The sequence below is a fragment of the Lissotriton helveticus genome, chromosome 5_1 (genome assembly GCF_964261635.1).
Source record: "Lissotriton helveticus chromosome 5_1, aLisHel1.1, whole genome shotgun sequence".
In the NCBI taxonomy this organism is placed as follows: domain Eukaryota; kingdom Metazoa; phylum Chordata; class Amphibia; order Caudata; family Salamandridae; genus Lissotriton; species Lissotriton helveticus.
The window spans coordinates 380857631-380870639 of record NC_136065.1 but is presented as its reverse complement, the minus strand read 5'-3'; the positions used below and the strand labels follow the sequence as shown (position 1 = coordinate 380870639).

Sequence of the window (13009 nt, the reverse complement as noted above, 5' to 3'; positions counted from 1 at the left end):
ATATGCGAATGTGTGTGTAAATAATGCTGACTTGCTTCTGCCCAGCCGTACATGGTGGAGGTGTGGGAAGAGAGAGTGTGTGTGTGTGTGTGTGTGTGTGTGTGTGTGTGTTTGTGCGCGCGCGCAGCGCCGGCCTTCACAGGGAAACACGGTGAGGAGGGGGCGGAGTTTAAGTCGACAGACGACAGAATAGGTATAAATAAATAAATATATTTTCCGTCGTCTGTCAACTTCCGCCTTGCCCCGCCCCCACTGCACCGCCTCACCCTCTTACCTGTGCCGGCTGCCACTGTGTGTGTGTGTGTGTATGTAAAGAGTGCTAGCTCTGCTACTGCCTGTTCTGTACCTGGTCTGCTTGTGAGTGGGAATCTTACAACTGATTCGGCCTGGTATGTGTTTGTAGGTTAAGTCAGCATTACTTTTGTTCAGTCTGTAGCTGTTCTATCTATCTATATGCCTAACTGTACATGAGTCACATTGAAAATCCCTGTAAATGTGGCTAGTGCTGTACCCTTTCTTATGGTAAAGGCACCCTGCATTATCCGTGGCTGTTGCTTGTGTGAGGGAGGCAGGCTTGCACTGTCCCTGTCAGCTGCCCTTGCTATGTGTACTCTGTGTGTGAGGGTAGCTTTCACTCCTGCTGCACCTGGGTTGTATGCCAGAATGTCAAACTGTACACAGAAATATCATCTGCCATGGATACTGCCTCCTAAATACCATTTACAGAAACATGATCCAATTGGGTGACGATTTTCTATTATAAACTCCAATAGTGCATCATTTTCGTACATGTTTAGGACACAGATGATATTCTGAGAGCAATATTCTGGTACCACACCTACACCTGTTTTGTTATGAAGTATGCTTGCAGTCGAGGGGTGTGTTGGACTTGAAGGCATCCTGCATGAAAAGGGTTAATATGATGAGCAGCCTTAGTTAAGTCAGAAGCTGGAGGCATTCAGACGATATCTGACAGGCTTGTGCGGCAATGTCTCCTGCCCATCTTCAAGAACATTGAGGCAATAATCCACCCCCTTTTAACTATTTTAATTAGAACACAACTGTAAGGTTTGCCACTGTAATTGTAATTACACATGCAAATCGGCAAGCCACTTGCATGGCTGACGTGTTTTAAGTGACACTGTGCGCTCTACCAAGCCAAGTGGACGGGGCACCAAGCACAGCTAGAAAGGATAGTATAGAGACACATGGTTGATACCTAGTCTGGAATGAAGTATTCTATGAGCTTCTGGAAGAGTGCATCTAAGAACCGTGACCTGCATCCTTTTATTTGACCTCTCCTAACCCAACCCCGGGCTCTCCCTCTGCTTAGTGGGGCATTGTGCTGTACCCCGCCTAGTGTCAGTGTCTTCCATGACACCTAGAAAACACAACAGGTGAAAAGGTAAGGCTGCAAAAATACAAACTACCAAAATCACGACCTTACCTGAACATCTCCCTGCAAAGCTGTTTGCCTGCACTAAATCTTGCTATCAAGCACTTGCCCTCAAATGTCAAAATGAAGGAAACAAATGCACTTCAAGCATTTTTGTACATAGATATTTTTGTACAGTGGTGATTTTTGTAGGTTACATTTCCGAGTTTCTATTCTTGGAAAACATATTTTTGTCGTTTATGTTTTCAAATGGATCCCTGGAAATCTCGGGCCAATAAATGGATGACAAATTCACTGTTCTTATCTTCAGCGTGAAATACAACTTTTTTTTTATAAGTGAGTAAAATTACATGTTTTTGTTCCTTTGAGTTTTCTATTGAAACAGATGAGGGCTCCCACCTACGCAAGTTCCCTTCTCCAGTCTGTATAAAACAAATAAAGGGAGGTTTGACATAAAACTGTTAACACTTGTGAGGATTTCCGGGTATTGTGGGATCTAGAGGTCTGCCTCGTCTGCGGATGTTTATTGATTTCTTAGGTATTAACCAACCAACTCATCCCTGTTTTCTGGGGTTTTCATGGGGATGTGTTTTAGGGCCCAGAATTCCATGATTTTCTCATGACCAAGTTGATCAATGCAGAGTACGCCTGCTACAAAGCGGAGAAGTTTGCCAAGCTGGAGGTAAGTGCATGTTAATCCTCCTTGTCCAGTGTAAATTTGCTGGAGAGAGTGTCCCATTGTACTGTATTGCAGCATTTGATATAGTGCTTTATTATGGGCAAACTGCCCAGGTTAACATCAGAAACGTGTGTGCCGTTAGTGGAGTACACAACAGAAACAGTGGGTGGTGGAGTGACCATTTTAGGAGGAGTTGGGTGAGATGCCTGAGGTTTGGAGATTTGCTTTAAACACAATGCTACGGCGGCACTGTCCTTAATCCCTTGCCTGCGCTGAACATTCCGTGCTAGTGCGGAATGTTCTATTGCGCGGGCGGGGCCCCGACGTTCAACGGATGTGCACAGCACTACCGAGGTAGTGCACGCAACGTCCGCTGAACGTCGGCGGCAGCGGTGGGGTTAAATTGACAAGTTGGACTTCACCATTGGTGACCGTCAAGTGTTTGCAATGTTTGGATGGTCATAGTGGGGGCTTTAAAGGCAGCAGAATGGAAGTTCTGAGTGAATAATTTTCACCTTGGGATGGGCTCTTAGGAAATGAATGTACAACGTAAGTTTACTTAGCCTGACATCTTGAGCCAAAGGTAAGACACTTCATAAATGGTCTTAATGGTGATTCTAGCAGTCGGCTCTTCCTCACATTCCTTCACTACCTTCATATCTAAGCCAGGCTCTAGTTTTAAACTTTACAAGGCTCTTTGGCCCATTGGTCACTCCTTGAACCAGCCCTCTACTGTCTCAAAAATGTACACAAAACAGATCCAGGTTGTGTGCCATTTCAAATTATGCTGAGACAGCATATGCCTTTTGGTGTGGCTGGCTGATTGTTATAAAGGTTGAAAGATTACCCCAAGACCAAATAGGTCATTTTTCATTAAATGGTCATCCAGCTTTCTCTACATCCAACCAGCTTGACACAGATTGCACACAATGACAAGTGTTACACAGATTATTACATATGGGGCACCATAATAATTCCAGCACATACGTGGTGCAGAACCCCAGACTCCAAAAGGCACATTATGCTTAGAAACAATACCCAAGGAGTAAAGTATTTAAAAGATGTTAAGAGATGACCATATGCTTGCCCTAAGACCACCAGTCCTATATCAGTGCGTGCTTTTGGTAAGCCATCAATGCTCTCTTATATCTGGGGGAGGTTCTTCTACGGGAGCATGAGCATGGTGTCCCTCTGGCACTGGCAACTTGTCGATTTGATAGCAATGGGAAATGCAAGGAACAATTCTTCTTGCATTTATTGCTGTATATAGCTTCCTGGTAAAAGTAAATGTCCCAGAAGTAACGAAAAGATCACAAACGTTCCAACATACTTTGGACCTCACAGGATAAACTTTTAGTGTCCTGGGTGCATTTAGAATTTGTAAAGTCTCATAAGCATTGCTACAAATTAAAAGTTGTAAACAGAGGGCCTCATTTGCCATATTTTGTCACAAGGCAGTGCAGCAAGCCTTCCTGCTGCTCTGCCGTGCATCAAAATAAAAGGGCAGGAATGTGCCAAATCTACAGGATACAGTGCATTCCTGTCCTTCTCCCCTGCACCGGCGCACAAACAGCAGCCGTGCGCCAGCACAGCCACCCTTGTGCCATGGTGCAAGGGTGCTTGCGTTGCAGGATTGATTGTTGCTGTACAGGAAGGGACACCTCCCTGCACATAATCAATCTTTAAAACCCCTTCTATGCTAATGACACGGTCAGCTCGTCATGCAGTACCACTGGAGCTATGCTTATGACGAGCTGACCTTGTCATGAACAATGGTAAATCTGGGAATGCAGCACAGGAGGAAAATCTCCTGTAGCATTGAAGGTGTTAATGGAGTTTTGCTCCTTTTGTGTGTGCTGCAGAATCTATTACACTTAAAAAGAGTAACAAACAAGGAGAAATAAAAGTATTTCTCCTCGTTATGCCACTTCTACGCCTCCCCTGGGGAGAGGTTGGATTCTGACTCATTCCCAGGTTTACGAACCTGTAAATCTGCAAATGTGTCAGGTCCATGAATGTTGCGTGGGAACAACCATGGAACGCCCCTTTCACACAGAGTTATGCATGAAAGGGGCACATATTTACAAGGCCATGAAAAGTCATGCAGGGTGACTTTATGTGGCATTAGAAATATGGGCAGGCACAATGTGCTGGCGGTGTGTCTAAAAAAGTGACGAACCAGCGGTGTAATGGGCTTGTAAATGAGGCCCTCAATCTGTTAATTTGGAAATTTGGAGATGAGCTACAACATCTCTGACTCAATTCCACTCCCTCTCACATTCTTCAATCAATCACTTGTTCCAACTCACTCACACCCCTTTACTCACTCCTGCATACTCAATTTAACTTATTCGTGCACACCTTCAAGCTCAGATTCTCACTCACTTCCACTCTCATTGACACTCTGAAACACACAAACTCACTCAATCCTATTCACTCACAAACACATACACACAAGCAAAGAGAAATAGATTTATTTTTACTTTACTTTCTTACTTAGCTAGCAACTCGGTGGCTCCGTGGCTGCAGCAGACCAGAAATCTGGTGCTGGGCATTGGAAGCAGCAAGCCATGATTCCCAACGAGGTGTCAAACAGAGCAGCAAGGGCAGGTTTATGAAGGCGAAGACTCACCTCAATCCCTTTCCCACCCTCTTGATAGGACGGTAACCACAATCTATAAGAAGCTGGGATTGTGCTCGGGATCCTGCCCTTGCTGCTCATTGGCTTCAGGGATGCACTGATGTGCGCCCTGATAGCGATATTTTAGCAGATGTGCTGTGCGGCCTGATGCATGGGCAGCATGTCTGCTAAGAAAAATGGATTGTGCCTGCGTGAGGGGATCATAGTTGAACTTTCCCGCTCAGACAACTTACTCCCCTGCATAAATGACATAAATGTAATAATGGCTGTGTGGTCACACATGTGGCAGTGCTCATTTTTGCACGGCTTCAGCAGGCCTTTTTAATAGTAAGTAAATCAATGCAATAACGTTGTGCACATGTGAACCCACACCCCTCTTAAAAAATAGCCCCAACGTTTTATTAAAATTGGTATTGGCCCATAAATGAAACCAGACTCAGAAATTCCATAGTGGACGTTTGTGTACCTTTAAAACTGCACCGTGCCCTTCAGAGCAGTGCCGCACTCGTGGGCACCTATGCCTGGTGTCAGATCCCACTTACCAATATCTGCACTATCCTGGTACAAGAGGAAATCCCCCGTGGCTTGGGGAATGTAACTGCACCCAATTGCTTGTATGTGGGTTCACAGATGACAACTCAACTGCCCATGTAAGAAATGTGGCTACTCCACCAGCACACTCCCATCTAGAGGCCGCACTTGCTACCTGTAGAGCCACTTTAGTTCCCCCCTTGCTTGTGGCGTCATATGTAGGACCTAGCGCTTGCCTTGCTATAACTGAGGGAGGGGAGCATGGCGTCCCAGGTAAGAAAGAATGGACAGTGCAATTCCTGCAAAGTGCGATTGCGTCATCATTGAAGAGATGCCGGGTTCCTTCTTAGATTTAAAGCTACAGCGCCATTCTGAAACCAAAACAAAGATGGATGACAGACTACTGGAAAGTTGTGCAATATCCACTCCTCGGCCTGTTGTTTTAGTCTCCCAGCAGCTTTTAAAATAAATCTCTCAGGTTGTGAAACCTACTACTTGCGTCACACCACCTGAGTTCTTAACAGCTCTGCAGTTTACCGGACGACAATCTTTGATTGTTTTATAAATACCTCTTTTGTACTTCCTCCCTTTTGCTTTTTACACACCTGCAAAAATTCCTCGAATCTTGCTCAATACTCTCACATCAACAAAACTTTCTATTGTTCGTGTTCAGTTCAACTATTTTCGAAAGGCACAACAACGGACTGAGGTGTGTCACCTGTTTCTATCAGGTGATGTCATCTTACTCCTTACCTGCCTGCCCTTTCCAGACTTTTGTTGGAACAGCATTTTATTTTTATTTTCAAAGGTGTGGACTGGTGAATAATGTGGAGAGCCACCCGGCCTCTAAACAACAATGTATCAAACACACACACACGCATGCCTTCACCCTCGGGACGGGCACGCCCCGAGGTATATAATAAAAGCGCGGAAGACCGCTCGGGGTCTTTCCGGCATACCCTCCAGCTAGCGTGTGTGTCCATTATTAATATACTAGTGCCACGTGCGAGGCCCTGACCTCGCACACTACATTGGCGACGAGGCCGGTACCGCCCCCGCGCATGCCTAGCCGCCTGTCGGAGCTGTTCGCTCCCTACCTGCTGCCTTCTGCCGGCTGTGGCCGCCTGGTGCCGTCCCTGGCCGCGGAGCTCGTCCGCCGGCCTGCTGCCGTTGCTCGCTGAAGGCTCTCGCCCACGCGCCTCCTGTCACGGAGCGTGTTCAGCCGGCGGGAGCTGTGCCTGCCTCTGTTCCTGGTGCCGGTGAGTGAGCTGTCCCTGCGGCCCTGCCTGGGCCCCCCCCGCGCTGCGCGCGTCACTGCCTGGGGGCTCGCCCTCCGCCCCGGCGTGTAGCGCGAGCGCGTGCGCGCTTCGTGAGGCGTGCTGCCCCGGCGGGGGAGGGGTGAAGTGGGGAGACGCTGCACGTCAGCCCCGAGGCTCCGGCCACGCGGAGCCTCCAACGCCCGCCCAGCCCTGCGCCCTCCCACGCTGTCTCCTGCTCTGCCCTGAAAAAAAAATAAAAAATGTTTAAGATAAAATCAGGAAGACTAAGGGAAACCATAACGGAGCATCCCGAAAGGGGGAAGAAACAAGACAAGTGGCACACTATCTCGCGCCAGGCCAAGGCAAACAAACAAACACTGGCAAAGCCAACAGCGCCTGGGGACACTACAGGAAGGCCAACTGACAACACAGTGCCTTGGACGCCTGCAAAGGCGCTAACCCTGCCCCATACAAAGTAACACGGCCAGTGTTAAGGAGGTGTGAGTCCAGAGAGGGGACACAAGCATGACCGACAACGCCACCACAGGAGGCGCGGCCGCAGCGCCTGCCACCAATGCCGCCCAACCTGGGCCCGCGGGCCCGCCGCGACGCCGACACGCACGTGATCAGTCATGCCCATACCGGGGTGGCCCCCATTCCACCTTTCAGTGAAACAGCAGACCCCGCAACTGCGGCACCGCGGTGGAAGGCGTGGCTGGGGCGTCTGAATCTATACTTCAAGGGGACCCGAGAAACAGACGACACCGTAAAGAGATCGCTCTTGATCCTCTATGGAGGCCCGGAAATATACGACCTCTTCGAGTCCCTCCCGAACACCGGAGAAGATGATGACTACGACGCGGCGGTGGCAGCGCTGAATGCCCATTTCGACCCCCAAGTGAACACCGACTATGAAAAGTTTAAATTTAAGCGGGCGTGGCAGACCGATACCGAATCTGTGGACATGTACTACGCTAGGCTGCGCCGGCTGGCCAGCAGCTGCCCATTCACCGACCCGCGTGAGGAGATAAGGGACCAAATCATTGTGGGGTGTAGGTCGAAACTACTCAGAAAGCTCATCCTCAGACAACCGGGAATCATGTTGGACGCCATCCTTGTCCTCGCTCGCTCCCATGAACTGTCAGACTCAAGAGCGGACGAAATGGAGCTGGCGCTCCGGTCCCCCATGGCCCCGTCAGCCGCGCCCAAAATGGCGCCAATCAAAGAAGAAACAGTTGACGCGATACAAAGAAGACCAGCGGGTGGACGAGCACGACAGTGGCAACCCCGGGATGCTCAATGTGCATACTGCGGTGGAGACCATGCAGCGACAGCTGTGTGCAACGCGAAAGGAAAGATCTGCTCGAAGTGTGGCAGGCTCAATCACTTTGCCGCCGTGTGCCAAGGAGGGAGATACAGGCCCAATGCCCCGAGGTCACAAGGCGGGTATGGGCCTCGGTCGATGACCTCAAGGGTGAGACAACTATCGCTGGAACCAGAGCACCCACCCCCTGACACGCATGCCCAAGACCGAAGGCCGCATTATGAAGATGAGGATGACGACGAAGTGTATGTGATATCGTATGTCAGCCGGATCTCCACCCGGAAAAGACCACCCCCCATGTGCACGATATCCGTGGAAGGCTCAGAAATCAGAGCACTCATTGACACTGGAGCTTCAGTGAATGTCATGGACTCTGATCAGTATGACCAAATGTCGCCCAGACCTCCACTTGCCCCGTCGAACGCCCGAATATACACCTATGGGGGCACAGAACCCCTGCCGCTGCGCGGAGTCATTAGCACCACCATCAGTAATGGAGAATACACTACAGAGGCCCGATTCCACATTACCGAAGGGAAGAAAGGCACATTGCTCAGCTGTAACACAGCCGAAGATCTGGGACTGGTTTTCTTCGCCAACCAGATCCATCAATCACACGCCGACAACATGCTAAAGGAATTCCCAGCTTTATTTAGTGGCCTTGGAAAGCTCAAAGGCAAGAAAGTCAAACTGCACATAGACACCTCCATACGTCCTGTCGCGCTGAGACACCGAAGAGTGCCGTTCAACCTCCGACCTCAGGTGGAAGAGGAGCTGAAGAGGCTTGAGGATCTAGACGTCATCGAGAAGGTGTCGGGACCGACTCCCTGGGTATCCCCGCTGGTGGTGGCCGCCAAACCCAAGCAGCCTGGCGCCATCAGGCTGTGTGTTGACATGAGACTGCCAAACGCTGCCGTGAAAAGGGAGCGTCACATCACGCCCACCATGGACGACATCGTCGCCGACCTCAATGGGGCGAAGTGGTTCTCCAAACTTGACCTTAATGCGGGATACCACCAGTTGGAACTTGAACAAAGCAGCCGATATATCACAACTTTCTCTACTCATGTCGGACTCCGACGGTACAAGAGGCTAAGCTTCGGAGTATCATCAGCGGCCGAGGTATTTCAAAACGCAATTAAGGAAGTTCTATCTGGGCTGAGTGGGGTCATCAATCTGAGCGATGACATCCTCATCTACTCGAACACGCTGGAGGAACACCACGCCCATCTAAGGGCCACCCTACAGAGACTCCAAGAACACAGGTTAACTCTCCACCGAGCGAAATGCTCATTCTATCAGGAAGCCGTAGACTTCTTTGGCTACAGGTTCACGTGCGAAGGGCTCCGGATTGACCCAAAGAAAGCAGAAGCCATCCAGAATGCAAGCACGCCCAGAAACCCATCTGAAGTAAGGAGTTTCCTCGGAATGGCCACGTACTGTGGCCGATTCATACCCAATTTAGCAAATCTGGCCGAGCCCCTCCGAACACTCACAAAACAGGATCAGGAGTGGGAATGGACATGCGCGGCAAACCAGGCCTTCCAGGAAATCAAGGCGAGCCTTCTGGATAAGGCCACGATGGCCTACTTCCAACCGCGCAGGAAAACCGAACTAATCGTAGACGCCAGCCCGGTAGGCCTCGGTGCAGTCCTGCTACAAGAATATGGCCGGGACGAGTGGAGGCCTGTGGCGTACGCGAGCAAGGCCCTCACAGACACTGAAACTCGGTACGCTCAAATCGAGCGAGAGGCGCTAGCCATCAAGTGGGCCTGTCACCATTTTCACTTATACCTCTGCGGCCAGCACTTCACCATCGTAACCGACCACAAACCACTCCTGCCACTGTTCACAGGATCCTCCAGACTCGCTCCCCCGCGAATTGAGCGATGGGCAGTCCAGCTACAAGGCTACAACTTTACCCTAGTCTTTCGTCCGGGCGCCCACAATCCGGCAGACTATCTATCCAGACACCCAGATGTGACCAGAAAGGCGATCCCGCTGGCAGATGGGCCAGTCGTGGAAGAGCTTGTCCACATGGTGTCCATGGCTGCCTGCCCGGACACACTCACCCTACCGGAGATAGGGGAGGCCACCGCTGCCGACGAGACTCTGACCCGAGTCAAGAAAGCCCTTGAAAATGGAAGCTGGACTCGGTTCCTGGATGGAGCACAAGGACTGCGACCGGAAGTGAGCCACGCCCGACAACAGCTATGGCAGATCCGCCATGAGTTAAGCATCGGAGACGAAGGAATCGTACTGCGAGGACACCTCATCGTTGTGCCCGCGAGCCTCCAGCAACACATGCTCACGATAGCTCACGTGGGCCGCCAAGGGATGGCCAAAACAAAATCCCGATTGCGCAACAAAGTGTGGTTTCCAGCCATGGATCGCATGGTGGATGACATGGTGCGATCCTGTCACGCATGCACCATTACTGGCTCGGATCCAGCTCCGGCCCCAGTCATCACGGAAGAGGCAGCGACGACCCCCTGGACTCAGCTGAGCATCGACTTCGGGAGCTTCCCGGATGGTCGACACACGTTGGTGGTAGACTCGTTTTCAAAATTCCCTGTCGTGGAATTGCTCTCCTCCACGGCGTTCGGGCAAGTCAAAAAGGCGCTGGACCACATTTTTGCTACAATGGGGCTCCCAGATGAAGTGAAATCGGACAATGGGCCGCCTTTTCAAGGGAGAGAATTCCAAGCTTATCTGGAAGGACTACGGATTAAGCACCGGAGAATCACACCTTTGTGGCCGCAAGCGAACGGTGAAGTGGAAAGGCTCATGCGGACCCTCAATAGGGCCCTCCGCATCGCCGTCAACGATGGCAAAGACCCAGAGGCCGCTTTAGACCAATTTCTAAGTGCATACCGGCAGACTCCACATAGTACCACGCAATGTGCACCCGCACACGTCCTGTTCAAAAGGGCCCCAAGGGGAAACATCCCCACGTCATCCACCTGGACACCGGAAATAAGGGACAGTGATGCGATCCAGTCTAGGAGAACCGTCACAAATCAAAAGGCAAGCGAGGAGCGACATGCCAGACGACCTGGGCTACAGGAAGGGGACACCTTGGTGGTGCAAGATCGCCACCCAGGGTGGAAATTCAGAACCCCATTTGAACCGGAAAGATGGACCGTCGAGAAGATTCGAGGGACGATGGTGACCGCCCGTCTCGGCCAACAGACTGTCACCCGCAACGTGTCTTGCTTCAAAAGAATAGGGAGACCGGATGGTAATCCCAGAGACACTGAAGAAACAACCGAGGCAGACTCAGGCCGTCAGGACGACGTAGGACCAAGGGACCAAGACTCGGTGTCCCACCCGAACCCTGACAGGTCAGGCGAAGACAGACGTCAACCCATCAGTCCCCGAAGTGAAGCATCTGAGCATACACCCTCAGCCTGTGACGGTGGCGCAACCCCGGCCGGGGCTGCTGGATCTCCTGTCCGCCACAATCACCGATATCACCTACGGCCCAATCCCGGCCCCAGTCAAAGGCTACGAGACTTGGTGTGGACTTCCCCATAGCTAAGTGAAAGAGCAGTCCGTCAGATGAACTAAATTGAAGGAGGGATGTAGAGAGCCACCCGGCCTCTAAACAACAATGTATCAAACACACACACACACATGCCTTCACCCTCGGGACGGGCACGCCCCGAGGTATATAATAAAAGTGCGGAAGACCGCTCGGGGTCTTTCCGGCATACCCTCCAGCTAGCGTGTGTGTCCATTATTAATATACTAGTGCCACGTGCGAGGCCCTGACCTCGCACACCACAAATAAGACTCTGAGTTATAAGCCAAGAGAGCAAGTCACCTACAAATGTAACATTTGTAAAAAGTATTTGTTAATCAGCAATTTTTTCAAACACCTAAAAGCATGTTTTATGTTACATACTGTTTGATTTATTGGAAACATTAATTTATTTTACAACATTTCCACTTTTTTTTAAATGACCCTTCTTGTTCTACAGGTACCTTTTACTGTAAAAAAAAAAACTGCGGCTATATTTCTGCCACATTTTGTGTCGCAGAATTAATTTTTATTAGGACAATATTGCCAGATGGCATTTAAATATGTATGCACAGGTAGAATGTTGAAACAAGATCCATTTAGGGCATACGTTGAATACCGCAGAGTTAATGTATTGTTATTTTATGGGTTAGGAGGAGGATGCCTATATGCTGTTCCTCTTGCTCCGTTAGCTGGAGGCAGAAAGTGTGGAACATGTCTAATTTGCTATCTTTGCCTTCATTCATATATCCCTCCTTGAACGTTCCTTCCACTCAACTTTTCTTGCCCGCAGGAACGCACGCGGACCGCACTGCTGGAAACGCTCTACGAGGAGCTGCACATCAACAGCCAGTGCATGATGGGACTGGGCAATGATGACGACAAGATGGAGAATGGGGGAGGAGGTGGCGGAGGCTTCTTCGAGTCATTCAAGGTGAGAGGATCAGAAGTATGTTGGTTGGTCATAGAGGCCTCGTGGCAGAAGTGAGACTACTGTTAGATTTATTTATTTATTTATTTAGTTTTGGGGTTTTATATAGCGCAAACTAGACCTGTATGTATCAGAGCACTTTACATGAGCACCAGTTGCATTACAGATGGACACAATTTTTTTCTTGTTAGACACCAGGAGATTAAGGGGCAGATGTATCATCCGTTTTTTTTGTCGCAAACGCTGCGATTCGCAAAAAAGAAGCGTTTGCGAGAAAAAAATCGGCAAATGCGATGTATGATGAAAATCGCATCGCAAAATTAAGGAATTTGCGCAAGCATTCAAGGAATCGCAAAAAGCGATTCCTTAAATGCTATGTAAGAAGCATTCAAGTTTTGCGATTTCACACTAAGAAATCGCAAATTACCACCAACTTGTAGTTGGTGGTAATTTGCGATTTCTTTCACAAAAGCACTTTTTGGCATTTGTAAAGGTGCCATGTGGCGCTCATACATGCCCTTAGGGCATGTATGTGTGCCATATGCGCACACATGTACATTCCAGGGGTGCAGCAGGGTGTCCTTAAGACACCCATGCACCCTTGAAATTATTCTCAATTTTCGATCAGCAAATTGCAAATCGCAAATTGAGAATAACTTCCCATTCATTCCTAAGGGCCTCCTGGCCCATAGAAATTAATGGGAAATTATTCCTTGATTGCGAAT

General features: G+C 49.6%; 1 protein-coding gene across 2 annotated transcripts in view; it reads left to right on the top strand.

Moving 5' to 3' along the window:
• The window catches only part of RAP1GAP (RAP1 GTPase activating protein), a 278140-nt gene that overhangs the window by 216008 nt on the left and 49123 nt on the right, over positions 1-13009 (top strand). For both annotated transcript variants that reach the window (XM_078642550.1, XM_078642551.1), the window contains exons 14-15: positions 1992-2078; positions 12147-12287. In XM_078642550.1, the coding sequence (XP_078498676.1) occupies positions 1992-2078; positions 12147-12287 (228 nt within the window). The remainder of the gene's footprint in view (positions 1-1991; positions 2079-12146; positions 12288-13009) is intronic.